Source organism: Equus przewalskii, chromosome X (genome assembly GCF_037783145.1).
Source record: "Equus przewalskii isolate Varuska chromosome X, EquPr2, whole genome shotgun sequence".
Classification (NCBI taxonomy): domain Eukaryota; kingdom Metazoa; phylum Chordata; class Mammalia; order Perissodactyla; family Equidae; genus Equus; species Equus przewalskii.
The window spans coordinates 64,470,109-64,497,701 of record NC_091863.1 but is presented as its reverse complement, the minus strand read 5'-3'; the positions used below and the strand labels follow the sequence as shown (position 1 = coordinate 64,497,701).

General features: G+C 39.8%; 1 protein-coding gene across 1 annotated transcript; it reads right to left on the bottom strand.

The window, feature by feature from the left end:
• Window positions 1-202: 202 nt before the first annotated feature.
• On the bottom strand, window positions 203-5,340 carry POU3F4 (POU class 3 homeobox 4). The gene has a single exon (XM_070603631.1). It carries the CDS (start codon window positions 3,702-3,704, stop codon window positions 2,619-2,621), a length of 1,086 nt encoding a protein of 361 aa, XP_070459732.1. The 5' UTR covers window positions 3,705-5,340; the 3' UTR covers window positions 203-2,618.
• Window positions 5,341-27,593: the final 22,253 nt, after the last annotated feature.

Sequence of the window (27,593 nt, the reverse complement as noted above, 5' to 3'; positions counted from 1 at the left end):
AGATGCGTTGCTCACCCGGAACGTGCCTCTGTTTAAACGCTTCACTTCACACACCGCACAATAAAGCCAGGAGACAAAAAACAAAAACACATTTTTTTGGAAAAATGTTTTATTTAAACCTTTTTAATCTTTTACAACAATAAAATATTGCGTCAATATAAACCCCTTGACTAAAACTGTTCACATCAAACATTACAGCGAATTTTCTTTTTGACACCCAACTTATCTTTGAAAGAGTTTCCTTTTAAACACAATGCAGAATTTATTGAAAATAAATAATTGCTGGCAACTGCAATAGGCAATTTGAATAAAATAGTTGAAAAAGCAACTCTTAATGAAAATAGCGTTTATTATACATCAGTTACTAAATGAATAAACTAAATGATCTTTCTTTAAATTAATAACTTCAAAAACGTTTAATATACAAAACTGTACAATTATAAAGTCGGCAGAAATATTTGGGTTAACTCAGGTTTGAACCATAGCGCTTAACTGAAAAGAAAAAAAAAATCAAAAACCGACAAAAATCCCTAACAGTTGTAAAACATGAACTCAATGTGGAAATAAAAGGATCCCAGAACTAAAACCCACTACCAACAGAATGCAGAGGCTTGACCAAAAAAAAGAAAAAAAGGTCTGGGATTTGAATTAACACATGCTCTTAGACCTGCAGCTGGGGGAGACACAGTGTGGTGGACCAGAGGCCAGGCGGCCCATACTAGCCCATCTTCCACAAGGGGCCCTAGGCTTTCTGGTCCTTAGGTAGTTTGAAGCTTTGTCTACTGCAGCTGCGCCTGGAGGCCGGGCCAGGCGGCCAGCCTGGGCTTATAGAGCCCCCAGCCAGGCCTGACAGGCAGCGGCTGGGTGTTGGGTGCTTGGCCGGCACCGCACGTGTGCTCGTTGGGAATGAGGTGTGCCTGTGAACCTGGCGTGTCGACATAAGAGCTAGCAATAAAGCCACAGCAACTGCATATTTTTTGGATCTCTACACAGCCTAGCGAGATTTTTTTGTAGTTTTTGATTTTTGTAAATAGTAATACGATACACACAACTATCTACACACACACTTTTGCACCCGCACGCACGCACCCACGCACAGAGACACATACACACAGAGAGATTAAAAAACAGAAACCCAGCCGCCCGGGCGCTCGCTAGCAAGCTCGTCGTCGCCGTGGGCTTCTACCAGCTGTGCTTGTCGGAGGTGCAGAGACAGCGGTATATACATGGGAAAGGAGGTGGTACGTGGCTAGACCAGAATCCCTGTGACCTTCGCCAATCATTCATTGTCGTGCTGCACAGAGCAGAGAGCGCCTGTCCACCACCCTCTCACCACCCCTCCCCGAACTGGGAGGCGCTGACCCAGTCTGTCGCCAGCGTCTCTGGGTCCTCGTCTCCAGCTAAAGCAATCGCGTGTGAAGGCAAAGTCCTTCGCCTAGAAGGGCCGAGGTGGGGTCGCGCTGGTGGTCTGCCCGGTAAGGCGCGGGGCCCGCGGGGAGCTCCGAGTGCAAGCATTCCAGACCCCGATAGGTGCGGAGCCCTCTCCGCTTCTCAAACCGACCTCTTACGCCCGGCGCCGCCGCCGAATCCTTCTCAGACACCGGGATCTGCGATGTGGAAGCCTGCGCAGGTTCCACAGTTCCGGGAGGGAGAGCAGAAAGCTTCGAAATCGCCTCTCCTATTTCGCGCTAGTTTGCAAACCCAGTCGGCTTGCCTATTCTGCCTGCCCATCCTAGGCACTCTGCCCCCAGAAAAAAATTTTCATATATATATGTATACACATATACATATAATCACCAGTATTATCATCAACAACTCTCTCCGTTGTATCCTCTCCTCTCCTTACAGATTTGGGATGGGGTGGGTGGATGGGTAGGCATCTCTCCCCCTCCTCCTCCCAGCCTCCCCTCCCTTTTCTAAGCAATTAAAAAACCATCAGCTCAATGAAGGAATAATAATAATAGCAATAATAATGTAGAGTGGTCGATTAGATACAAATTATCTCACAAATATTGTGTACAGCTTGTAGTAAAACACCGCAGACATTTAGAAACGCTATAGAAGTTTTAAAAAATGCAAAACTAGTCTATTGTAAAACAGATTTCACCTGAAATACAGCTGCTATAACCAAGGCGCTGAAAGGTTATTCAGAGGCACACATCTGTCTTCCCACCCCCCTCCCCACCACGCCCCCACGTTACCCCACTCTTTGCTCTTCCTAGAGAGGAGCAACCAAACAAATCTTACTCAAAGTAAACAATATGTATTGATCAGCAGAAAAGGTTGGAGGGAACTGTTGCCTGGGTGGCAAGGGATATGAGGTCCCTGTCTGGACTGCTTAATGCAAGTGTGTATCAGCGTTGAAAAGCCTGAATGTGTATGTGAGTGTGTTTCCTTTCTTACTATAAGTTAGAATCCCCTGTTAAAAAAAAAAGAAGAAGAAGAAGAAGGAAGAAAGAAAGAAAAAGAAAGAAAGAAAGAAAAAGAAAAAATATAAAGCTTATAGAGAGAGCTGGAGAGATAGAAAAAATAAAGCTAGAGTGAAAAGAAGAGAGTGGGAGAGAAAGAGAAATCCGCGCTGCTCCCAGTGCGGCCGTCGGCTTCCTTGCTTCCTGCAGTCAGAGATCGTGGCAGGACGTGTCTGTTTTCACAGCGTGCGAATAAACCTCATGTGGCTGCTGATCCCCTGGTGGAGTCATTCTTTTCTCTTTCTGTCTTCGATTACAGAACCAGACACGTACCACTTCTTTCTCCAACTGCAGGCTGTCTGCCAGCGAGGAAATCTCCTGTGCGGCAGGCTTGGGACACTTGAGGAAATGCGTCTCCAGTACGCCCTTGACACTCACCTCAATGGAGGTTCTCTTCTTGCGCTTGCGGCCCTGCGCGGCGATCTTGTCAATACTGGTCGGGCTCCCCGTGGACGAATCAGCCTCCTCCAGCCACTTGTTTAGCAGCGGCTTCAGCTTGCACATGTTCTTGAAGCTCAGTTGCAAGGCCTCGAACCTGCAGATGGTGGTCTGCGAGAACACGTTGCCGTAGAGTGTGCCCAGCGCCAGTCCCACGTCGGCCTGCGTGAAGCCCAACTTGATTCTTCTTTGTTTGAACTGTTTGGCGAACTGTTCTAACTCATCCGAGGTTGGTGTCTCCTCGTCCGAGTGGTCCTGGCAGTGGTGCGACCCTAGGTCGCCGTGGTCTGGGGGTTCCCGGAGCACTGGGTGTAGGCTCTGTGCGGAGGCGGAGGCCGGCGGTGGAGTGAGCCCCCCATGCTCCAGCATGCCGCTCACCGTGAAGCCCGGCTGCGAGTACACGTTAAGGGGTTGGCCGCTCGACGTGATGGACGGGTTCGGAGCCGGGCTCGCCCCCCAGGCATTCGGGTGGTTAGTATGCGGAGAGTGGTGGGCGACGTGCGGCGAGCGGTGATGGATGATCGCGCCCAGCTGCAGATCTTCTCGCCCGGGCTTCACGTCCTGCTGGTCCAGAGGGTTGGTGGCCAGTGTGGAGGACCATGGGCCTCCGTCGCTCAGACTGGTCACCCAGTGATGCCCGAGGGGATGCCCATTGCTAGGAACTCCTTGCAAGTAATCACTTTGGAGAAGTTTCTGAGGGTTTCGGAAAGGACTCCCCTGCTGCATGCCCGCAGAGTCCGCATGGACCAGGGAGCTGGAACTGAGAATGCTGTAGGGATTCGAGGCAGCTGTGGCCATGGTCGATGAGGATCCCCTACTAGTTATAATGTGGCAAAGGGAGCAGCTTCAGCCTTTGACATCTATGGTGCGGGGGAGCCAGAGCCGCGAGAGCTAGTTACCGGCACTCGCTGCGGCCAATCGCAGTGCGTCTCGGCCTGGCCAGCCGCAGGCTCAGCCAATGGCAGCGCGGGAGGCCGGGCTAGCTTTACGAATTAGGCTAACGAAGCTCGAGAGTTTCACTGAGACCCAAGCAGGAAGTGAATCAGTCTTTCGACTCCATTGGCCGCCTCTCGCTGAGTGGCGGCAGCTCATTTGGTTAACCCTTTCCCCCTCCCCCCGCCCTCGGACTTCGCGAGTGTTTGTAGTGGAGGGGGAAGGTTAAGAGGGATGTGTTTGTTTCGGGGGATAGAAGGTGCGGCGGCAAACTGGTTTTAAAACTCCTTTTAGATTATTTAAATTAACCTAAATAAAGGAAGAAAAAATATAACCAGTTTAAATGTCATATAGACCTTAGTGGATAAGGATTTTTCTCAGATTCATTTGGCGTTCTTCGATAGGACCCTAGATCTGTAAGAGTGAAAACTATAATTCCAATAAGAGCTATTTCGATTTGTTTTATTTATTTCATTTGATCGTTTATAAGAAACTCGATACCAAGGTCAGAAACCATCTAAGAAAGAGATGCCCGGTTTCATCTGAAAAATTTGATTTAGGGCACAAAAAACTGGAATATTCTGGGAAAGTAAAATCTAATGTGATACTGGCGAAATTCAGTTATTTTGAAGTTTGTCTCCCAATCCAGTTGGTCAGTTGGAAGACTTGCTTTTTATTACTGCTCCATGTCAGCTCCTATCAGTGGCCCACAACTTCTGTCGGAGACAACTCTTGCTGAAGCGGGCAGCCCTCCCTCACACTCACACCAGACGCTCAGCGGACCCTTTCCAAATAGGTACACAGGAGAACATTCACCAATACCGCGCCCGATGCTGTCCCCTAAGAAAATTGTTTTCAACACGCACTTCTCCCCCCACCCCCGTCCCACACAAGTTGAAGAAAATGAAAATCATTTAGTGTGCCCTGGAAACTGATAGAGAGATGGCGGGCTGTTTTGGCACACACTTCCCTCCCCCTGCCCCCCATCCCCATCAAGCTTCAATTTGCTTTCAGCTTGGGAAGACAGGACTGTTTTTACATTTTGGTTAGAGGAAAGACTTGTACTCCTCCTAAGCTTTTATAAATTAGGGGAGGACAAGTTCTGTGCTCCACAGCCCCACGCAAAGACGTTGCTTGTAAGCAGAGTGGGATGAAATGCAAAGATTTTAGATTTGCTCTAGCTGAGAAAAGGCAACACCAGATACTCAGCACAATCTGTGAAGTTAAAAAATGACCTTTCATTGCATAATTTTGGAGGTAACCTAGCTGCGTAATTATGTTTGCACTTACAGAAGACGGCATCAGAGTTCCCTTATTGGTTTGAAATTCCATTAAATATATTGCAAGAGCTCCTAGGTTAAGCTTGATTTAAATTTGCATACATTTTCATATATTTAGCAGAAATAAAAGAAGGCTTGCAGCTACCAGAAAGTCATTAAGGCATTAGTTTCTCTAAGAAGACAGATCTGAAGAAAATGCAAGAAAATGCGAAAAAAATAAAAACAAGGTGAGCTTATTCTGCCATTCCTTTATATAGCTAAAGAACGTCTATTTCCTGTGAAATGAATAATTTCTTGTGAGAGGACAGAGCAATAGGAGCTTATATTTGTAAATGTAAACTGTGTCTATTAGGCAGGAAAACCTGGCATCTGTTGAGATCTATTTCTTTCTTTCTCTCTCTTAAAAAAAAAATGGATAAACACTAATTATTGTCAGAGGATCATTTGTCGTCTTCCCACTCATCCTTCTCTCTTATTGAAATTGTGATTTTGTTTGCTTGTGTCCTATTGTAAAGGTTTATCTGCTTTTAACTTAGAAATTGATTTTTCCTTTCTCTCTCTCTCTCCTCTTCTCTTTCCACCGAGGAATGTTATTTCTTTACTGCCAACTGTGTGTATCTTCCTTTGCAAAAATGCAATCTCATTTGTGACTGAACTTTTACTTCCTGAAGAAAAAAGAACTTGTTAAAATCAAACAAAAATAAAAGTTTTCATGTGCTCTGTTAAGCTGCCTGTTTGAGGATCCATTTGCCAGTCTGTGTTGGGTCAGTTTAGAGGTCAGAGGGAAACCCGTTGAAGAAACCATATGAGCAAAAAGATCATGATCATTGCCATGTTGTTGGTGGTAGTGTGTTCCCCACCCCCACCATCGCAGCTGCGTTTGGGTGAAAGAGTTGCTAATCTTAGTCTGGCCATTCAGGGCGTTAAGGCAATTATCAATTGATAAGGCTTTTACAGGAAGAAGAAGGGGGTCCTTTTTCAGTTCTGTCTTGCCTGAGTTCTTACAATCAACCTTCCTTTTGCCCATGGCCTCTGCCCTGGGCAACCGATTTTGCCAGCCCCAAAAGTAGTTCAGACCATTTGCCCCGAGGCTTGGGGGTGGGGGGCGGGGGGCGGGAGAGTATCGAAGAGGGGGCTTCTGCTCCCAGAGACAGGTTTTTCACACCCTTATTTTCCAATCTTTTAATGTATGAATAGCTTTTGACAGAAGCATAAACCCATAGTCGTTTGTCTTTTCCTTTCCTTTCTTCTTCCTTCCTTCCTTTCTTTCTCTTCCTCCCTTCCTTCCTCTCTTTCTCTTTCTTTCTGTCTTTCTTTTCTTTTCATTATTTTTGTTTTAAAAATTAGTTCCCATGAATATAGAAACCGCCTATTGAATTTAGGTGCAATCACATCCTCCAGCAGCTGTGATAAAATCTTCTCTTGCACGTGAGGTGTTTTGTTTTTTGATGAAAATATCTGCATACAGTCAAATCTTCTTGCTGTTCTAACTAATCTATTGGAGAGGTTTCCTTCGCCCTCTCCTGTCAGTCTAACTTCCCAAGTGTAACAGATGCCGCTCTCAAGCGCTCCTTTCTGCGGCTTCTCTTTATTCAGTCTCACATATTTCTCCCCATGATCTGGGTTTCCATAGAGAGAGGAATAAAAGGGGGGACCATGGTCACAAATCCCCTGCCCCATGCAAAATAAAAGAGCTTCATTCAATAGAAGACCCCGTCTGGATATGGGAGAAAAATAAGTCCATGTGAAGCTACTGTTGCAAAGAGCTGGTAACTTATTTTTCATAGACTGTGTTTTGCCTTAAACTCAAAGTTGCCACTGGTAAACCTGCTCTCTTGGATAGCTGAACTAAATGCACAGCTTGCTGTTCTCCTCACCGTGATTAGAAAAGCCCACTGCCAGGTTGCCAAGTCCTCAGACCCGATTAGCCCCACGCCCTCTAGAGCTATGGTTTGAATATAATAATAATAGCTACCAGGCTGGAGCAGCTATTCTCTTGGAGAAGAGCCCGACTTAGAAGTGGATGAACTGTAATTTTAGCGAGTCCACACACCTGTCTCCAGCAAGACAGCACAGGTTTCGATTCCTGTGACAGGCCACTACAGAGCACCAATTTCATTCCTCCTTGGGTTGCCTTCACACCCCAATTTGCCCCTCCACCCTACCCATCACTTTGCTTGGTTTCTAAGAGGGAAATTCACTTAATTTCTAAAAGCAAGTCAGATTGGTTTGATTTACTTGTATGTTCATTCATTTATTTGCAACCTGGTGGTTCACAATGGCTCTCCTTCCTCACAAGACTTAAAGATACATAACAACTCATCAGTGTCTTTGCAGACATTCCCCCCACTCACACTTTTCGAAGCAAGGAAGGACTCAGAAAAGAAATAAAGGAGATTGGTGTGGTTCAGGTCACTCCTGTGGAAGCACGCGAGCATGGTTGCAGCTGGGCAGCCTGTGCCCAGGAGCGTTCAGAAAGCGCTCCAGCCATAGGGATTATGCCTCTTGCAGATTTCATATTTGAGTGTAGATTATGAAGCATTCTCATTATCCGTACAAATTGGTGGGGGGGGGGCCGGTCTGGGGCTGAGGCTGGTGGGGGTTGGGGAAAGGGTCAGGAAAGAAGCCTAAAAGGTCGGATTTGATTGTGTATAATACAACGTGAAGCTCCAGACGGTAGGACGTGGCCCATAGGCGTGACCTCGAGATGGAAAACTTCACCTTCGACACAAGTTCACTTTGGAATCAGGATGAGTTAGATTGGGCTTGGTAGGGGCAAGTACACATTTTCTTTTTATAACCGGGGAGCTCATAAGGGAAGGGAAACAATTGAACAGCTTCAGAAAGCAGCAGAGTAAGAAGACTTTTTCCTGGTGTCTGTACATTGAGCTCAGGAGACGTTCTCGGTGTGAGACACAGCTGCCCTTCAGAGCACCAGTCCGCTATAGTTCCTCTTATAGTAGTAGCAGTTCTTCCTCCGTCTCCTCCTCCTCCTCCCCCGCCTCCTCAGCCTCCTCTTCTTCTTGGCAAACTGCTTGGGGTAACGTAGGGGCTATCAATATTCTCGGGGAGAATTAAAAAAAAATTAGACGGCATTAGCAGACATTAGCCAATACCGATTCAAGATCAATTAGCTCATTTTTAAGGATCTCTGTTGGTTTTCCTTGAACGTGAGGAAAAGGATCTTTAGAGAAAAGGGTAGAGGGAGGGGGAGGAGTGATAGCATACAGCGAATGCCGCAGCAGACACAGGGTAATTTAAAACATATATTCATCATGAAAAATTTAATACAAATACCCCAATCTTGGAGAACACTTCATTTGCTAGCAAAATCGAGTCAATGGGGAAGTGCTGAGGCATTGTGTTGCTGAGGCCGCCTCCGACAGGGTGGTTAGAGGGTAGACAGGGACAATAGAGACCCTAACTGATGAGGGAAAAGATGCTGGCTCCCACCGCTGCGTTCGCTAGTTCGCGTCGATGCAGTCTGTTTCTCTTCTGAGGTCACTGCTTTCCTTGCCATTGGCATTGTCAGTGAGTGAACTCTGATCTTACAGGGTCCTGGGGAAAGAGCTCTGCGGAGACAGAGCTATTGTACAGGTCTCTGCCTGGCTATCATTTTTCCAGCACCAGGATTTGGGGTGTCTAGGAATCATGTGGGCATTTGCCAGTCGCTTGTTTTGCACTGCACATAGAGCCTAGTTTTGAAGAATCCAGTTGACCATTTTACAAAATACAAACCCCATGTGGTATTACCTATCTTTTTCTTTCTTTTTTTTTTTTAATGGAGTAGCAGAATGTTTCCAAATTTAAACCGCAGTTGTGGTTTTTATTTTTATTTTGACTTTTTTCTTAAAGTCAAAAATGGTGGGAGAATTTAAAGACGCAAGAAAAACTAGTTCCAGCTGCATGACCGATCAGAGGCGCATAGAGATGATCTATTACTTTAAACTCTACGGATCGGTATTCGAGCCATCAATAAGTCATCTAGTTGAACATTAGACGCTTTTTATGTCACTTTCGTAGTTAATAGAGCCTCCCCAAATTACAATTCACTTCCTTCTTCATGGACGGATTAAGGTTTTAACATGTAAATTTTAAGAACGCTCGGGCTTCATTCTTAACTGAGATCGTGTTTTCCCTGCACTCGCGGCGTTCTCCTCCCCTCCCTTTCTTAGTAAATAGTATTTATCTGAAATGGCTAGCATTCTGCGTCACCGTGCGGTGATGGGACTACGGAAAACTTGATTACAGATCGAAATATAGGCTTCTTCTAGGAAGAAGACTTTTAGTAAGTAATCTGCTGAGTATTCGGGGCTCACGTTACTATTTCTCGTCGTCACAGTGGGCAAGAATCTACATCACATTTGAAAGTGAGCGAAGGACCAAATTTAACCTCCTATCATTATTCAGAAATTTCTATTTTTTTTTCCTAGAGGGGTTGGAGTAGGGAAGGTGGCTGAGGATTGTGAGAAAAAATTGATTAAAATAATATATATATATATATATATATATATATATATATATATATACTGGGAGAAAAAGAGGGAGGGAGAGAAGGAGGGAGAGGCGAGAGAGAGGAAGACGCGTTTCAAGAAAGGTCCACTTTGCAAGGACATTTTGGGAACCCGTTTTTTACAAGAATATTAGTACTTCCTCTGTTGTGATTATTGTTGTGTTGGCTGTTGGGGGCGGGGTGTTAGTTTCCTGAGTGCTCCTAAAATCTCCATCTCCTGTAACTTTTCTTTGGGCCAACATCTCTTGCACTTTGCCCCACTCTGATTGAGGAAGTCAATTTGGCTCCCCTGCGCATAGGAGAGCTCTACCTGATCTGGTATTTTGGTTTCCAGCTGCCTTTGGATACGTGCCATCGCGTGCGCGCGCGTGTGTGTGTGTGTTTACGTTTTTATATCCAAGAACTTTTCGAGTCTCTTTTCAAGGTACAAGTGCTCAGGCTGCCAGCAAAATAACTCAACCCCTCACCATGTATTTCCCCTTCGTGAATCGGCTCCCTTGGCCACTGCTCCGCGGCTAGCCCGCTCTCAATTCTCGTGTTACCATGAGCTCAAGTCCGCTTGCTCCAACCTGCAGAGAGTTAGAGCCCCAGAGAATCAAGGAGCTGCCCCCAAACCTCCTGCTCGGGCTCTGCGTGGGAGGGCTGCGATTTGGGCAGCAACAGGATCCCTCGTAGCCTGGCTAAAATGCTTGGTTCAGTTTAGCGGCTGGACCTTAATTTAGCCTCCGAGATCAATCCTGACTAGACGTGATTAGGCCAGGACTGGGGTGGAGGCTTTAAACTGAGAGATCTTATCTTAAGATAATTCGGTGGATGACAATTCTTTGGGCCAAGTGGGTCCTATTCCCACAACTGGATAGCCTGCCAACGGGGCTTATTTTGCCAGCCTCCTGGCCCTCACTGCCTTGCCCTCCCCAGACTTTCCTTCGCTATTTGGGGGCAGGATCCTTAGCATGGAGGCAAGGCTGAATTCCTCCCCCTTCCTTGTTGGAAGTGGAGGTAGGGGGGACAAGGATGGCAAGAAGGCAGCTGTGTAGATCTTGGGGCCTTCTGGCAGTTAGTCTCTGGGCCTGGCCAGCCTGGCTGAGCATCATTGTCCCTGGACAGCCTCTGCCCCTCTCCTAGTGGGCCCCTTGAACATTCCCAAGCCCAGTGTCCCTGGGCTAGGCCTGCATGAAAGTAAAATGCTCGGGAGGCAAGGCCCAGGCCTTTCACTGCGAAATGGGGTAGTTATCATAGCCCTTCCTCAGTGACACCCTCCCTTGGGGCATGTGATTAGGAGGGCAGTACCCCCATGCCTTTTCTTGTGTATGTGTGTTGGGGGTGATAATCACCCTAAAATATTTTGTCCAGGCACTGAGATGTTGACACAGATCACATGGAGGGCAGCAGGATTTAAACCCTCCTAATCCTCCTTAAAAAGAGGAAATTTCCTGTTTTTAACAATTGACTGGGTAAGAGAAACCTTGGGCTTCCAAGGAAACACATTTAAGGCAATCTAAATATCAACACTCAAATTTCTCTTGTACATCCTAAATATTTATTTTAATTTACTCAAATGATAGTGAGAATGAGGCTCTCTCCTTTCCTCCACCTACCCTCTTCTTACTACTTCTACTTTTGGACAGAGATTGGGGTTCCTGTTTGCAATTAAACTATAATTCAATCACATCTGCTCTCATTTTTACCTTTAAACGCAACATTTCCTCAGGTGCTTGATGTAAACATTAGATATGCCCCCCCTTAAACAAATGGATCTCACATACCTTTGTGTGTATGCGGATGTGTGTGTGCCTGAGAGACAGAGAGGGAGAGAGAGAGAGTTTGTGTGGTTGAACCTTTGCATATTGAAGAGCAAACCTATTTGAGTGTAAATTGCCTTCAAAAATGATCTGAACTCTGAAGCTCAGCTCTGCAGAAGCTGAGTCTTGGAGCTGTGGAAGTTTGGTTTTCTTTTAAGAGCTAGTTGACAACTTTGTAAAGAACTGAGATTTGTCCCATACAAACACCCACTTTAGTGATGAAGAGAAGCATTTGAGTCCTACCCCACTTTCCTTACCCGTCAAAGTAGAACTGCGTTTTCAAACATATTCTGTATGTCTTCAGTATTATTGAGGAGTCTGCAAAGTCTTCTGAAGAGGAGGAAAATAAGTCACAACATACAAATAGAAACGCTTTGGGAAAGATAAAATATGTTTTTTTCCTGAGATTTTACTACTAAAAATGGAAGGAGACCAAGCTTTCTAAAAACACTTCAAGTGAGATGATGACTTGCCTTATAAATATATTTACTCGTCTCTTTTCATGTCTTTAGAGCAAGTCTCATCCAAGACAATTGCATTTAAAACTCTATTTAATAATCCATCCCGCCGTATTTGAAAAGGTGTGATATCTGTACATGCTATGAAAGGAAACCAGAATATAATTATTGGAAGGTGCGGGGGACATAGGGGAACATTACAGTGAAATTTAGAGTAAAAAGAAGTGCAGTTAACTTTTCCTAGTCTTTGGGCATTTTTTATAATCTTTTCCAAATACGTAGTTGGAAATAAAAATCATCTCTGCCATGTACAACATATCGCAGAGCGTTGTGTATTCATGGGAAGATGCTTACTTTTGGAGATGATTGTTTAAAGTAAATAATGATCATGAAATAAGCTAGCTCTGATGAATAATGGAGGTTTGTTGAGAAGATATGTTAAAGCGTTCTTAGCTTACATACTTATAGCTGGACAGTTTGTTTTTAGATGTGTTGGAGTATTTCTGATTTGATGGATCTGCAAACTGCTTTGAAATGACTAGTAGTATATAAGTAGATTGCAAGTAAACCTAGTGAATTGAGATGATTCTCTATCAGTTTAATTTATGTTTTATAGTTAGTTTAGCATTCTGATTTGATTGCCTTAGTAATGTGAATTGCCTACAGCTGCTGATGATACAGCTTTAATTCTGTTTTAAAGGTCATGTAAACATGTGCCTGTAGCATAAGGAATGCAAATTCAATTCCCTTTTAATGTTTCCTCACATTCGCTTCACAGCCTTCACCTAGAAAATTAGCAGGATTTAATATAAAACTATTTTAATGTTATGATTTCATTAAAACCCTTTTTCAATGTTTTACTTTTCCTTTCGCAGGGTAAGGAAGTCTTCCTCCGCCTTGCAGTGCATAGCTCTTGCAACATACATCACTCATACTGGAGGCAGAAAAACATTTCTGTTAGGATCTATTTACTTTTCTAATGCTTTTTACTAATAAAGAGCTGAGAACTTCATTTCAGTCTCCCTGTAGCTGCAGGTAAAAAGGACACAAAACAAACTAGATAATCTCAACACATTTTAGATTGCAGTGGAGAGAGTCAGAATGTTGTGCATGTGTGTAAGAGCTTCCAGTCACAAACAATTTTACAATATGCACACATGATTGAAAATGAACTGTGGAAAGCATATATAAAGAAAAAAAACGTTTAAAATAGAGTTGAGATAGAGAAGAATGCTTTAGTTATTTCAAATTAGTGCAAAAAAGCATACAAATTATGGCTTCAAGGTCCTGTGGCTTAAATGTTGATTGTTCTGCAGAGAGTTATTTTTTACACTAGTTTTTAAAATATATTAAGACCTTGAGATTAATGCAAGCTTATGCCACTAGATTACACTAAAACTTTTAAAAATGTGCTTTGAGAAATTGAATGAGTCTTTACACAATATGTGGTTGTTAGTGAAAGACAGTCATGTGAAGGTGAGGGAAGTGGGATGTAAACATACAGGTTGAAATAAAGTGCAAAACTTAACCTAATGCTTGTGGTGATGCCATTGTGCTGTTTTAGTTTATATTTCTGCTGTTCATATATCGATAGGCTAAAACTTGTTCCCACTGAAATTTAGCTGGAGATAATGTTTTCAAATATCTTTCTCCTTAAATTGGATTGGCCAAGCGATGGGAGTGTTAAAAAATATAAATAGAAAACATATATAAATAAATTGACTTGTTAGCATATTGTTAATACAACAAAAATAAAAATAAAATCACATGTAAATGTAGCCTGAATGTGATCATTCTCAAATATAGTTTCATTTGGTGTTGAGGAACAATAATTCAAAAGTTTGGACTTCAACTTTGAAAGATAACTGCAGCTACAGTGTAGGAAGTGTGTTTTGTTCTTCGTGTTTTAAAAATTGAGTGTTACCTACAACACATGAATAATTATGAATACCCACAGAGGAAAAGAACTATTGCCATGAAAATCTGAAGTGCTGATCTAAGTGGTTGATTTTTAAAAATTTTGCCTCTGGTTTGCGGCTTCCACCTTTCAAGCACTACTTTTTTCTCCTTATTTTTGGTAGCATGGAACTCAACATACAAAGTTTATGTTTAAAGCCTGAAAAAACGGCTACATTTTCATTTACACTTTGGACTCGAGCAATATAATACTGCAGAGATACTTGATTGGTGATAAAATCACTATGAAAGTAGACTCTGCTTTCTGTGATTTGGCCCTCGTGCCTTATGTCAGTATAAGTAAGAATTGAAATTGAAGGGAGACGGATTTGTTTTTTGTTGTTATCTTTACATAATCTTAGTGTTGATGTACGTATGTTCTTCGAGTGAAAACCACAACTGGGAAAGCTGTGTCACACACAAATTTCAAAATATCCCAATGTGTTTTGCCTTTGATAGAAAACCCTTAGTTACATGACTATTTTCTTGCTTAAAGAAATTTAAAATGTACAATTATGCAAGCCCTACATTTTTTGGAATTTTCATTTTGAGCAATAGATTCTAATGAGCAAATTTCTAGTTTTTCATCCTGACTTTGAAGTTTAAGGACTCCAATCAAAAAGCACCCTTTAAATAGAAATGAACAGTAAATAAAATAGAACTCCAAAACCAGATCACTGGATGAGGGTCTTTGTGTTGTATCTGAGCTGAATGATCATCACTCACTCATTTGGTTGTGTGCATTTGATGTCACCTTCGTCAGATGATACTGCATCCACAGGTGTCAGTTTCAGTGTAGGTACGCGTTTTCTTTTGATGGTGTTTTCAACTCTATTTCCCTGTTGAAAAGATACAGAGCTACTTCTCACACATTGGAAATTAGCTATTTCATGACTGCATGCTTTTGCACCAAAAGAGAGAATCTTGTTCATGTGTGAGTAACATATATCTCAGGAAAGTGCTCTGCCTGGAGTGACTAGACTAAAAATAGCGTTTAAAAATGGGAAAAAGAAACAAACAAACCTCAGCACTTACATCTAATTCAGGCATGCTGTCCACTTGCTAGACGGTTAATGGCTATGCTTCTTTAAATTGCACGCATACACACACATATCCTGAAAACAAACCAGGGTGCTTTTTAATGCAGTTAAACCTACCATCATTTATTTTCAGGTTTCTTCCAACTGCAGCCTATTTCCACAATTTTCTAATAGTCTGTAGCTTCCCCCATTGAGCAATGGCACCTTCTATTCGTGTTGAATAGAAATTCTTTGTTACACCTATTCGGAGAAAGTTTACACATTTACTTAAAATCGATTTCATTGGAAAAACTGGGAAAAACACAATGTGCATGAAACAAAGAAGCACATTTCAACATTTCCTAATAATGTATGTTCTTGTATGTTCTACTATGTGTTTTTTCTTCGTTATCTTCTTATATCTGAAGTTCTATTCCCACCCCCTTCCCTCCACCCCATGTATTTGATCATTTCTCTAACTCCCTTGGCTGAACCAATCTCTTTTCATGCAGAGGATAAAAAGAGAAGAACTTCAAAGTAGGTTCAGGTAATTAACAGCTGAGGGGAATATAATCTAAACCATAGGCCCTGCTTTGCACCCAGGCTGGCTCTCTGAGCCAGCCGGCAAGGGAGTGCCTATTCCCTGTAGCATCTAAATCTGCTTCCTCTGAACAGCATTGCCAGGCCTCCAGTTATCACATCTGCATTTCAAACACCATGGCTCTGGCATTAATTATTAATTAGCCTACAGTCACCCTAGAGGATTCAAGTTCCAGTCTGCACATACTTATTCATTGACCTCTATCTTAGTTTTTGTTAGGGGGAAAAACTCAGTAGAATGCTTAATAATTTCCTTTCTCCCAGACCTTCTGTTCTAGTTTCATGGAGGGGAAACGGTATATTTTCCAAGTGGGAATAATCATACAGTGGCCCAAAATTTGTTTACAGTAAAATGCTTTGTCAAACGTTGAGGGGCATAGAAGGAGTGAAATGATTTATAGACAGTATTGGGTGTTGAAATGTACTTTTTAATGTTCAACACATTGACTGACTGACAAATTGAGAAATATTTTCGTGGGACAAAACTAAATATTCTTTAATTCTTAGTAAGAACAACTGCAAAACTTGTAAACTAGATTTCATCCTTGGAAAATACATGTAGATGATCAATGAAACTAGTGGTAGGTATGTCTGAAAGCAGGAACACCCAACAAAACTATAAACACAAAAATGATTTTTTAAAAAGATGAATCTTCCAATTTTTTGTTTATTTCAAGTGGAAATCTAAAGATACTCCTTTTTTACCAGTAAATATTTCAATGTGTAAATTAAATTATGTTGTTTGTGACAAACCTTTGTGCCTAAATGTGAAAGTCTTTACAGAATAGCATGGGATTTGAGTTAAGCTGAGATTTAGGCATATCCAGGTTTGTATCTGAGCCCTGCCGCTTACTAAGTGACCTTAAATTCCATATCATTTCTGAGACTCTGACTTCCCTTTAAGAAATGAGAATACCATTAGAACCTACCTTATGGGATTTCTTTGAGAATTAAATGACATAATGCATATAAAATACTCATCGTATTTCCTGACACATAGTAATGCTCAATAAGTGTTAATTATTTTAATAATTATTTGTTCCATTATTTTACTGTGAGATTTCTATAGTTTGTCTTAAATTGGTTTTACTTAAATCTCAATTCCACACTGCATATCTTTCCCAATATGAGGTTTTTGAACAACCATGTATGAGGATGGCCTCTGCTGTCCTACTTAGAAACTATTATCAGTAGTGCCCCTACTACCACTCATTTGCGATCATAATTGCCCTCTTCTTCACCCCAAATCCTGTTTTCTTGCTTTGTATTCTGGCATTTCTTTTGGAATTTAGTCATCACTGCCAAAAATCTCTCCCCTTAATACAAGAGTCCCTGTGGGGCTTTCCCAAGCATTTCAACTTTTATCCTTGGCATGTGGAGCCTCCTCTGGAAGCACAGTCCCTATAAGCTGTTTTTTCCCCCCTGGAATTCATTCAGGAACCCTTTCTGGAGAAAATGTGACAAGAGTCAGGTCGGTGTGAAGGTCTTGCTATCTCTCCCAAGACTGTGAGTCTGCTTCTAGTACTGAAGTGGAAAGAGATGTCCTATTGTCCTGAGTTTAAGTTCAGAAATACTATCCCATACACGTAAAGTTATAAATGGTAGTTAAGGCCTGATAATATAAACAACATGCAGTGTTTTGATTATTTTTCATTTTGTGTAGAAAAATAAGTGTTCTACTCAAAGACTTATACATTTTTTTTAAATTTCACTGCCTGTATTATGTTTTTCTGGGTTTTTAAAATTAAGATTATGATAGTTAACAACCTTGTGAAATTACAGTTGTACATCATTATTAGTCATGTTGTAGGTACAGCACTTCACCCTTAGTGCCCTCCCCCCAACCCCCTTTCCCCTGGTAACCACCGATCAGTTCTCTTTGTCTATATGTTAACTACCACCTATGAGTGGAGTCATACAGAGTTCGAAAGACTTATACATTTTAAAATTTTTATTTTACTACAGTTTTCATTGTCACCATTCACTTTAGCGGAAAATTAGGTTAGTCAAATAAATGGATCAGCTGATACGAGACTGTCAATTTTTATGAGCAGATAATGATGTTAAGGTGGATTTTAAACAAATAACACCAGTACAAGTATAGAGAACCAGCACAAAATAGTCACCTAAAGAACAGCTGTATTAAGGAAATGGTTAATGGCTAGTGAATCAGAGTTCTCTAGGAGTTTGGGGTAGGGCTCTCTATCACATCTTGCTCCGGTCTTCACTCTTAATGAATGACTGAAATTAAAACATAGAAACCATACTTAGAGAATTTTCAAGGGTAATTTATATATTGAATGGAAATTAAAATTCTGAAAGGTTTCAACAGTGAGAAATGTTAGGATAAAACCTTGAGACAGAATATTGGAGTTAGATGGGACTTCAAAAGTCATCTAAATTAAGGCAGAAATCTCCTCTACAGCATTCCTGAGCAATGGTCCTTTAGTCTTTACTGGGACATATCTACTGATAAGGAGTTCATACTGTCCAAAAGCAGCTCATTCCATTTTGGCACAGCTTTGTTAGAAAGCTATTACTTATATTCAACCCAAGCCTTGTAACTTTCTAGTTTGGCAACATTGTTTCCACATGACATATCTTTAAATATCTGAAAACAATTTCTCTGCTCCACTTTGTTCATTGTTTTCATTCTTAATGTCCTCAGTTACTCAACTCATTCATCACTGAAATGGTTTAAGGATCACTGTATTAGTTAGCTCGGGCTGCCGTAAAAAATACCACAGACCAGGTGGCTTAAACAACAGAAAATTTTTTCTCACAGTTGCGAGCCGAAAGTCCAAGATCTGGGCGCCAGTATGGTCGGGTGGTGGTGAAGCCTCTCTTCCTGACTTGTAGGGGGCCTCCTTGCTTTGTCCTCACAGGGCAGAGAGAGAGATCTTCCTCATAAATTCAGTCGGATTACAGTCCCACCTTTATGACTTCATTCAACCTTAATTAACTCCTAAAGACCCTATCTCTAGATACGTCATAGTGGTGGATTGGGCTTCAACATATGAACCTGAGAGGCAGAACACACTTCAGTTCACAGCAGTCACTATCCTGAATTCCATACATTTAGCACTCTGGTGTAGTCAGTTATTCTTAAAATGTAGTGAACTAAAGTAATGCAGGTGAGATCTGAGCAGTGCAAAGCACAATGGGACTATTGTTCTTTTTGAATAATAAACCCTAATTTTGTTAATATGACATAAGACTGTATTCAGTTTTTCAGTAGCTATTTACGTAGGATACATAACTGCCTAATGCCACCACTCACATTTAACATTTTGGCAGCTTTGCTCCACTTTTTTCTTTGCTTTTAAATATCTATAAATATAATCGTGATCATAATTTATAAGCAGTTTTATGTGCTATTTTTTTTGGTGAGGATGATTGGCCTTGAGCTAACATCTGTTGCCAATCCTCCTCCTGTTGCTTGAGGAAGATTGTCACCAAGGCAACTTCTGTGCCAATCCTCCTCTACCTCACATGCGGGATGCTTCCCACAGCATGGCTTGACGAGTGGTGTGTTGATCTGCTCCGGGGATCCAAACTGGCGAACCCCGGGCCACCAAAGCAGAGTGCATGAACTCAACCACAATGCTACGGGGCCAGCCCCTATGGGCTGATTTTTTTAACTTAATATTACATTACATACAAATTCCCTATGTTGCTACTAACTTTTCCTAAATATTTTTTAAAGATTTTGTACTATTTCACCGTAAGGATGTACCATAATTTGCACAATCATTCTTTTTTGTTGACTTTTCAAATACTATATATATAGTAATTTATATTCGAACCCAAATTTATTTATAAAATGTTTCATTTTTTGTTCTTAGTTTCAGCCTGTTGACACACACACACACAGACACTGTTGTTTTGTTATCTCAAGTATTAGCTATCCTTGTTAGGAATGTGTGATGTACAAATTAAAGATCCTTCTATATTTTGGTCTACATTGAAAAAATTGTTGAAAAGCATAAGGTCAAAGACAAAAGCAAAGTTTTACCGCTTGAGATTTCTGTCCAGGTTTACAAGATCCATTAATCAGCACTCTTTAAGAAAACTTGTATATCAAATTATGAATCCTTATCATTCAGTAAAAATTTGTCTTATGTCCCCCAGGTGAAACACGTGGGATTTTTAAGGCCAAAAGAGACCTTAGATGATCATATAGTCCAGGCCTGTAACATGACATTTTTAATGATTTGTTAAAAGGCCACCATGCGTGTAGCAGTCCCATCTAGTAATCCTATCAGAAAAAGAAATGGGATTGGTTCAACATGACTTGTGTTTGGGGAATCTACGATGACTCCTAATGATCACCCCTGGAGTTCTTTAACTTCTCACAAGTTTTTAATCTGTTTGAGTCCATTGGACATCAGTGTTTAGTTTATTGGTCTATACTTTCTAGAATCTATCTTTGCACTCTAGTTAAGATTCAGTTGTTATCTGCTGGTTGGCTGGCTCTTACTTAAAACAATAATATGCTGAAATTACAGGATTATAATTTTATGTTGCTAATCAACACCAATGTTTTGGGGCAAAAATATTATAAAACTAGCATTAAAGAGTAAATCTGCAAGAATCACTGCCTCCTCCAGTGGAGATACTATACTAGGAGATGTGTGAAGCATAAATAGAAATAGAGAAAGGTGGGCTGAGATTAGACCAGATGACTTTTAAGATCTTTTTCAACACTCTGATTCTCTAAAAACCATTTCTTGAAATTATTCTCAGATTAAGACATATTAGTCAACCCATTATAGACTGTTAAAAATGAATTTTAAGGATTTTTTTCTTTAGGAATCTTTTTAAATAAGTTCAGATTTCATCAAAAAATAAATTATTTTTCCATATCTACTGCTTTAAAGCAGCAGTATTTAGGATATAAAATTCAAATTGTGAAATAGTTATATTGTTCAAAGATCCCAATGTATTTTGAAAGCAGTTTAAAACTTTATCCAATATAGTTTTTAATTATTTTATCAAAACTTGGAAATGTATACAAATATATAAGTACTGATTGGCATACCTATGGAGATAATGAACTGGAATGCTAAATTTCCTGGAGAAAATGCCTTGTGTGGCTCACCTAAGATGATAATGACATATCTACAAGTAACAAAGAAATAAAAAGTTTAAGAAGTGAAGACTTTATGATGATTAATAAAAAACATTTGTGATCACATTGCTGTATAGAGTCAAAAGAATTAATATTCGTACGTGAAAGCACCTGGCTTTGTGACTGGCCCCCAGAATATTTGCTCCACCATATTTACCTACAATCGTTTTTTTTTTTAAAGATTGGCACCTGAGCTAACGACTGTGTCAAATTTCTCCTTTCTTTTTCTTTTTCTTCTTCTTCTTCCCAAAGCTCCCCAGTACATAATGTATATTGTAGTTGTAGGTCCTTCTTGTGCTATGTGGGACACCACCTCAACGTGGCCTGACGAGCGTGCCACGTCCGTGCCCAGGATCCCAACCTGTGAAACCCTGGGCTGCCACAGCAGAGCGCACGAACATAACCACTTGGCCACAGGGTGGCCCTTATCTACAATCTTTAAGTAATGAAAGGAAGCTTTTATTATAGTAGAAGAAGCGTGGACTTTGGAATGAATCAGATTTGAGTTCAAATCTCAATTCTGCCCCTCCTCAGATGCATGGAAATGCCATTTAAATTCTCTAAGCCTCAACCTCCTCATTTGTAAAAGGGAGAAAACAAATGATTTCTGTCGCAGGATTATTTTAAGAATTAAATAAAGTAATAACTGGATAGTTTCTAGATCTGTGCCTGGCACATGGTACAGCATTCAGTAAAAAATAGCTAATTTTTATTAATGTAACTTTTCCATATATTTGCCATATAAATGGCAAAAAAATTATCCATTTTGGATGGGAACATTTAATTACATTTTCTGATTCTTTCAGTGGACTATGCTGAACATAACTGACATGTGTCTTAATGGTCCTTGGTAATCACAAGGAATTCTCGTCTCTATGCTCTGCTCTCATGTGGTGATGCCCTTGGGCTACTGATGTATTAGGAGTTGTATTTGTCCCATCCCCTAAATTGGTCCAAGCTGTACTTTTTCACATCTTACCTGATTTTTGTAGGGTTTATTTTATTTTATTCTTTTATGTTTATGGTTAAAAGATTCTGTGAATACACTTGCCTGTAGTAGTCTGGACCTCATTTTCTTCTCCCTTTTTGTCTAACCTGCTTTAGGTTCAGAAAAGAGAATAATAGCAGCTGATCTACATTGTGCTTTACAGCCTACAGCGAACTTTTATAGCCAAAATCTCATTTGACACTTTGAAGTGAATAGATGTAGTTATTCTCAGCTTAGAGATGGGAAAATGGAAGCTCAGAAAAGTTGAGATGTGCCCAAGGTTTTACAGTCCAGATTTAAGCCTAACTGTTTTGACCAAAGACTTTGTAAAATGCATTTTGACTAATCAGAAAACTTATCTTTACATTTTTATTGTGAATTATAACTTGCGTATCATATGTAAAATATAAATATACAACTTAAAAATGATTGGAAAGCAACCCCCTGGGTAATCCCCCAGATCAAGAAATAAAATGTCAATATCGTAAAAGTCCCTTGTGTACCCTTTCTTGAATAAAGCCCTCTGCTCCATTTAGAGATTACTGTTCTGACTTCCCTGGTTCCCTTTGTAGTATTACCACCTAAATCTACTTCCTAAATGGCATAACTTCCTTCTGCCTGTTTTTGAATATTATATAAATAGAATCACACAGTATGTGTTATTTTGTGTCTGACTGCTTTTGGTCAATGAAATATTTGTGAGATTCACCCACGCTGTTGTATTAGTTGTAGAATATGCATTAACATTGCTATGTAGTATTCCATTGTGTGAATATACCATAATTTATTTATCCCTTTGTATTGTTGCTAGATATTTGTGTTGTTTCTAGTTTGGGCTATGAGCAACAATGTTATGGAAATTCTTGCATATGCATTCTGATTCACATAAACTCATATTTCTATAAGGCACACTGTAAATGTTGAGTTGTAGGATATCTCCAATTTTACTAGATTATTCCAAATTCTTTTCCAAAATGGTTGTACCAATTAAGAACTCCCATTCCATACCACATTTGCGGTATGAGATTTCTCATTGTTCTGTATTAGTGACAACATTTGATTTTTTCGGACTTAAATTTTAGCCAATCTGGTGGGCATGTAGAGGTATTTAATAATTTTAATTTGCATTTACTTAATTGCTAATAAGGTTAAGGGACTTTTAATATATTTATTTGCTAAGTGAATTTCCTCTTTTGTAAAGTTCTTGTTAAGTCATTTTCACGTATTTATTGAGTTCCTTTAATTTTTCTTATAGCTTTGGAGTAATTCTTTTCTGTGTTCTGAAAAGCATCCCTTTGTTGGTTATATTTCTTAAGCTATCTTCTCCCATTCTGTGCCTTTCCTTTTCCCTCTCTTACTGTGTTGTTTAATGAATATAAATTCTTAATTTTAAAAGTCAATTTTATTCATCTTTCCTCTAATGGTTAGTGATTTTTATGTATGAAGACATATTTTCTTATCTTGAGGGCATAAAGATATTCTCTTATATTATTATCTGAAAGCTTTATTGTTTGTATTTCACATTTAGGTCCACAATCTATCTGAGATTAATTCCGTGATGGTATGAAGTAGGGCTCCAATTTCTTCTTTTCCTATATGGATACCTGATTGTCTCACCACTATTTATTGAGAAGACTACAGTGCTAGCATGGCATAAATCAAAGGGCCCTATCAGCATTGGTCTGTTTCAAGATTCTCAATTCTTTCTTATTGGTCTATTTGTATATTTTTGTGCAAATACCATATTATTTTTATTACTATGACTTTATAAATCTTGTCAATAATGTTCTAATTTGTTCTTCTTCATAAAAGATGTGTTGCCTATTCTTAGCCCTTTATGTTTCTATATAAATTTTAGAATAACTTTGTCAATTTTCCCAAAAAGTCCATTGGCATGTTGATTGGTATTTCATTGACTTTATACATATTTTTACCATATGTATTTTTTATTTGTATATATATTTTATTTTATATTTTATATATTTTTAGATCTTTAATTTCTGTCAATAAAGTTTTATATTTTTCCATAGAGATTTTGCATATTATTTGTTGACTCTTTGTATAGCACATTCTTTTTTAAAAAAAATTTATTTTGGGGAAGATTGGCCCTGAGCTAACATACACTGCCAACCTCCTCATTTTTTGCTGAGTATGAGTGGCCCTGAAGCTAACAACTGTGCCCATCTTACTCTATTTTATATGTGGGATGCCTACCACAGTGTGGCTTGCTGAGCAGTGAGTAGGTCTGCACCTGGGATCTGAACTGGCGAACCCCAGGCTGCTGAAGCGGAGCATGTGAACTTAACAGCTACACCACCAGGCCGGCTCCTAGGGCACTCTCTTTTACAAAAATTATTTTGTAAACATTTGTTCCTGTTGTATAGAAATACACTTGATTTTTTCAATTTGTTGATTTTTCCCATCAACATTGCTCTTTTATGAATTTTAATATTTTATATATAGATTCTGTTGAATTTTCTAGGAACACAATTATATAACCTAGAAATAATGTTTTATTTACTCCTTTCAAATCTTTAGAAAACTGGATTATTGTCTCCAACTATTTTCTACCTCTGTGCAACAGGATTATACAAACAAGACTATTGTCATGTGACTTGCTTGTGTATCTCTTTCCATCTATTAATACCTGTGGGATGGCTATACTTTTCATATCAATGACTTGGGAATTGGACATGTGACATGCTTTGGCAAATGGTATGTGAATTAATATGTTTGCCATATTTTAACTGAAGCTTTAAATGCCACCTTGTAGATTGGCTCAGTCTCTCTTGCACTGGTGTGACATCTGTCTGAACAAGAGTATATCTCAGATAAGGATTAATGCTTAATCTAGGACTAAGTATAAGAAGACATGTGAAGCCAAGCAGAGCTGAGTAGAACTGCAGCCAACCTATAGTCTTTATGTAATGTGAGCAAGAAATAAATGTTGCAGTAATGTTGGAGTTGTTATCATAGTAAAAACCAAAATAAAAAAATCTTTATACCTTTTACTTTTGTGCCAATTATTAAGTTACTGTCTCTCTGCTCCAAATTTACCCTTTTATACTCTGCTCTCTGGTGCTGTGGCTGAAGCATGGTGTGTTTCTCTTTGCAAGTTGGTTCCATGTTAGATGTTTCCAATAGTAGGCATTAGAAGGAGATTTTAAGGTTAGAGAAGGGGCAAAGGAATTTTCTCTGTTTTCATTGCTTCCTGTTTGTGTAAGCATCACTCCAGCAATGGCCCTGTACCCTAGCAGAGGCATTTGGTTTCAGCAGCAGTTGGCTCCAGTGTCCAGTAGTTTTCCATACTCCCAGAACCAGCCTCAGTGTGCTTCCTCAAGTACAAATAAAGCTGGAGATATTAGCAGCAGCCCCTCATCAAAGTTCTGAATCCCAGCTCCATGAGGCCCCTCTCCAAGTTTCTGAGTGCCAACACTAGTCAGGCAGCACCTCTGATAGAGAATTGAGTCCTAGCTCCTCAAGGCCTTTCCACCGAGATTCTAGATTCTGATAATGCTAGCCTCTTCCCTTTGTCTCCCCAGCCCTAGGGGTAGTGTCTGTTCCTGAAGTAACTCTTTTGTTACCTCAGTGTTCCTAATTGGCCTTTTCAGTCTTCTAATACTTATTTAACTAATTTACATTATTAAATTATCTCTATTATGTTAACCATTTTCTTGACTTACTGCTCTGGCTAGGACCTCTAGTTTAAGGCTTCATTGTCTTGTTCCCTATCTCAAATTGAAAGATTTCAACATGGGATCATTGTGTGATTTTGCAGTAGGTTTTGGTATTTCCTTTTAAAAAACGTTAGGAAAGTTTCTTTTTGTTCCTGATTTACTAAAAGTTTTTATCATTAAGGGAATTGGAATTTTACCAAACAAATTTTATCCATATATTCATTTTTTATTCTTTTTTATTGCCGTAACAGTAGTTTATAACATTATATAAATTTCAGGTGTACGTTGTTATATATTTCAATTTATGTGTGGATTACAATATGTTCACCACCCAAAGATAAATTACAATCCACCACACACATGTGCCTAATCATCCCTTTCACCCTCCTCCCTCTCCTCTTCCCCTCTGGTAACCACCAATCCAATCCCTGTCTCTATGTGTTTGTCTGTCGTTTTTTTAACTTCTATTTATGAGTGAGATCATGTGGTATTTGCCTGTCTTCCTCTGACTCATTTCACTTAGCATAATGCCCTCAAGCTCCATCCATGTTATCGCAAATGACCAGATTTCACCATTTCTTAGGGCTGAGTAGTATCCAATTGTGTATGTATACCACATCTCCTTTATCCATTCATCCCTTGATGGGCACCTAGATTGCTTCCAAATCTTGGCAATTGTGCATGATGCTGTGATGAACATAGGTGTGCATGTATCTTTATGCATTCGTGTTTTCATGGTCTTTGGATAAATATCCAGCAGTGGAATAGCTAGATCATATCTTAGATCTATTTTTAATTTTTTGAGGAATCTCCATACTGTTTTCCATAGTGGCTGCACCACTTTGCACTCTCACTAGCAATGTATGAGGGTTCCCTTCTCTCCACATCCTCTCTAACACTTATTGTTGAGGTGATATCTCATTGTCGTTTTTATTTGCATTTCCCTGATAGTGATGTTGAAAATCTTTTCATGTGCCTGTTGGTAATATGTATATCTTCTTTGGAGAAATGTCTGTTCGGATCTTTTGCCCATTTTTTAATTGAGTTGTTAGTTTTTTTGTTGTTGAGATGTATGAGTTCTTTATATATTTTGGATGTTAACCCCTAATCTGATATATAGTTTGCAAATATGTTCTCCCAGTTGTTAGATTGTCTTGTTGTTTTGTTGACAGTTTCCTTTGCTGTGCTGAAGCTATTTAGTTTGGTATAGTCCCATTTGTTTGTGTTTTCTATTGTTTCCCTTGCCAGGTAAGAGATGGTACTTGAAAATATGCGGCTCAGACTGAAGTCGAAGAGCATACTGCCTATGTTTTCTTCTAGAAGCTTCATGGTTTCAGGTCTTACATTCAAATCTTTAATCCATTTTGAGTTAATTTTTGTGTATGGTGTAAGATAATGGCCTGCATTCATTCTTTTGCATGTGGCTGTCCAATTTTCCCAACATCATTTATTGAAGAGACTTTCCTTTCTCCATTGTATGTTCTTGGCTCCTTTGTTGAAAATTAGCTGTCCATAGATGTGTGGGTTTATGTCTGGTCTCTTGATTCTATTCCATTGATCTGTGTGCCTGTTTTAGTGCCAGTACCATGCTGTTTTTGTTACTATGACTTTGTAGTATATTTTGGAATCAGGGAGTGGGATACCTCCAGCTTTGTTCTTTTTCCTCAGGGTTCCTTTGGCTATTTGGGGTCTTTTGTTTTTCCATATAAATTTTAGGATTCTTTGTTCTATTTCTGTGAAAAATCTTATTGGAACATTGTTAGGCATTGCATTGAATCTTTATATTTCTTTGGGAAGTATGGACATTTTAACTATGTTAATTATTCCAACCCAAAAGCTTAGAATACTTTCCATTTCTTTGTGTTTTCTTCAATTTCTTTCAACAATGTTTTATAGTTTTCAGTGTACAGATCTTTCACCTCTTTAGTTAAGCTTATTCCTAGGTATTTTATTCTTTTTGCTGCAATTGTAAATGGGATTGTATTTTTAATTTCTCTTTCTGATACTTCATTGTTAGTGTATAGAAACACAACTGATTTTTGTATCTTGCGACTCGACTGTATTCATTTATTATTTCCAAAAATCTTTTAGTGGATTCTTTAGGGTTTTCTGTAAATAAAATCATCCCGGCTTCAAAAAGTAACAGTTTTACTTCTTTCTTTCCAATTTGGATCTCTTTTATTTCTTCTTCTCCTGGCTACTCAGACTGGGACTTCCAATACTGTGTTGAATCAGAGTACTGAAAGTGGGCATCCTTGTCTGGTTCCTGTTCTTAGAGGGATAGCTTTCAGTTTTTCTCCATTGAGAATGATATTAGCTGTGGGTTTGTC

Excerpts from the sequence above, each read along its gene's own strand:
- POU3F4 (XM_070603631.1), bottom strand. The coding sequence starts at position 3,704 with ATGGCCACAGCTGCCTCGAATCCCTACAGCATTCTCAGTTCCAGCTCC.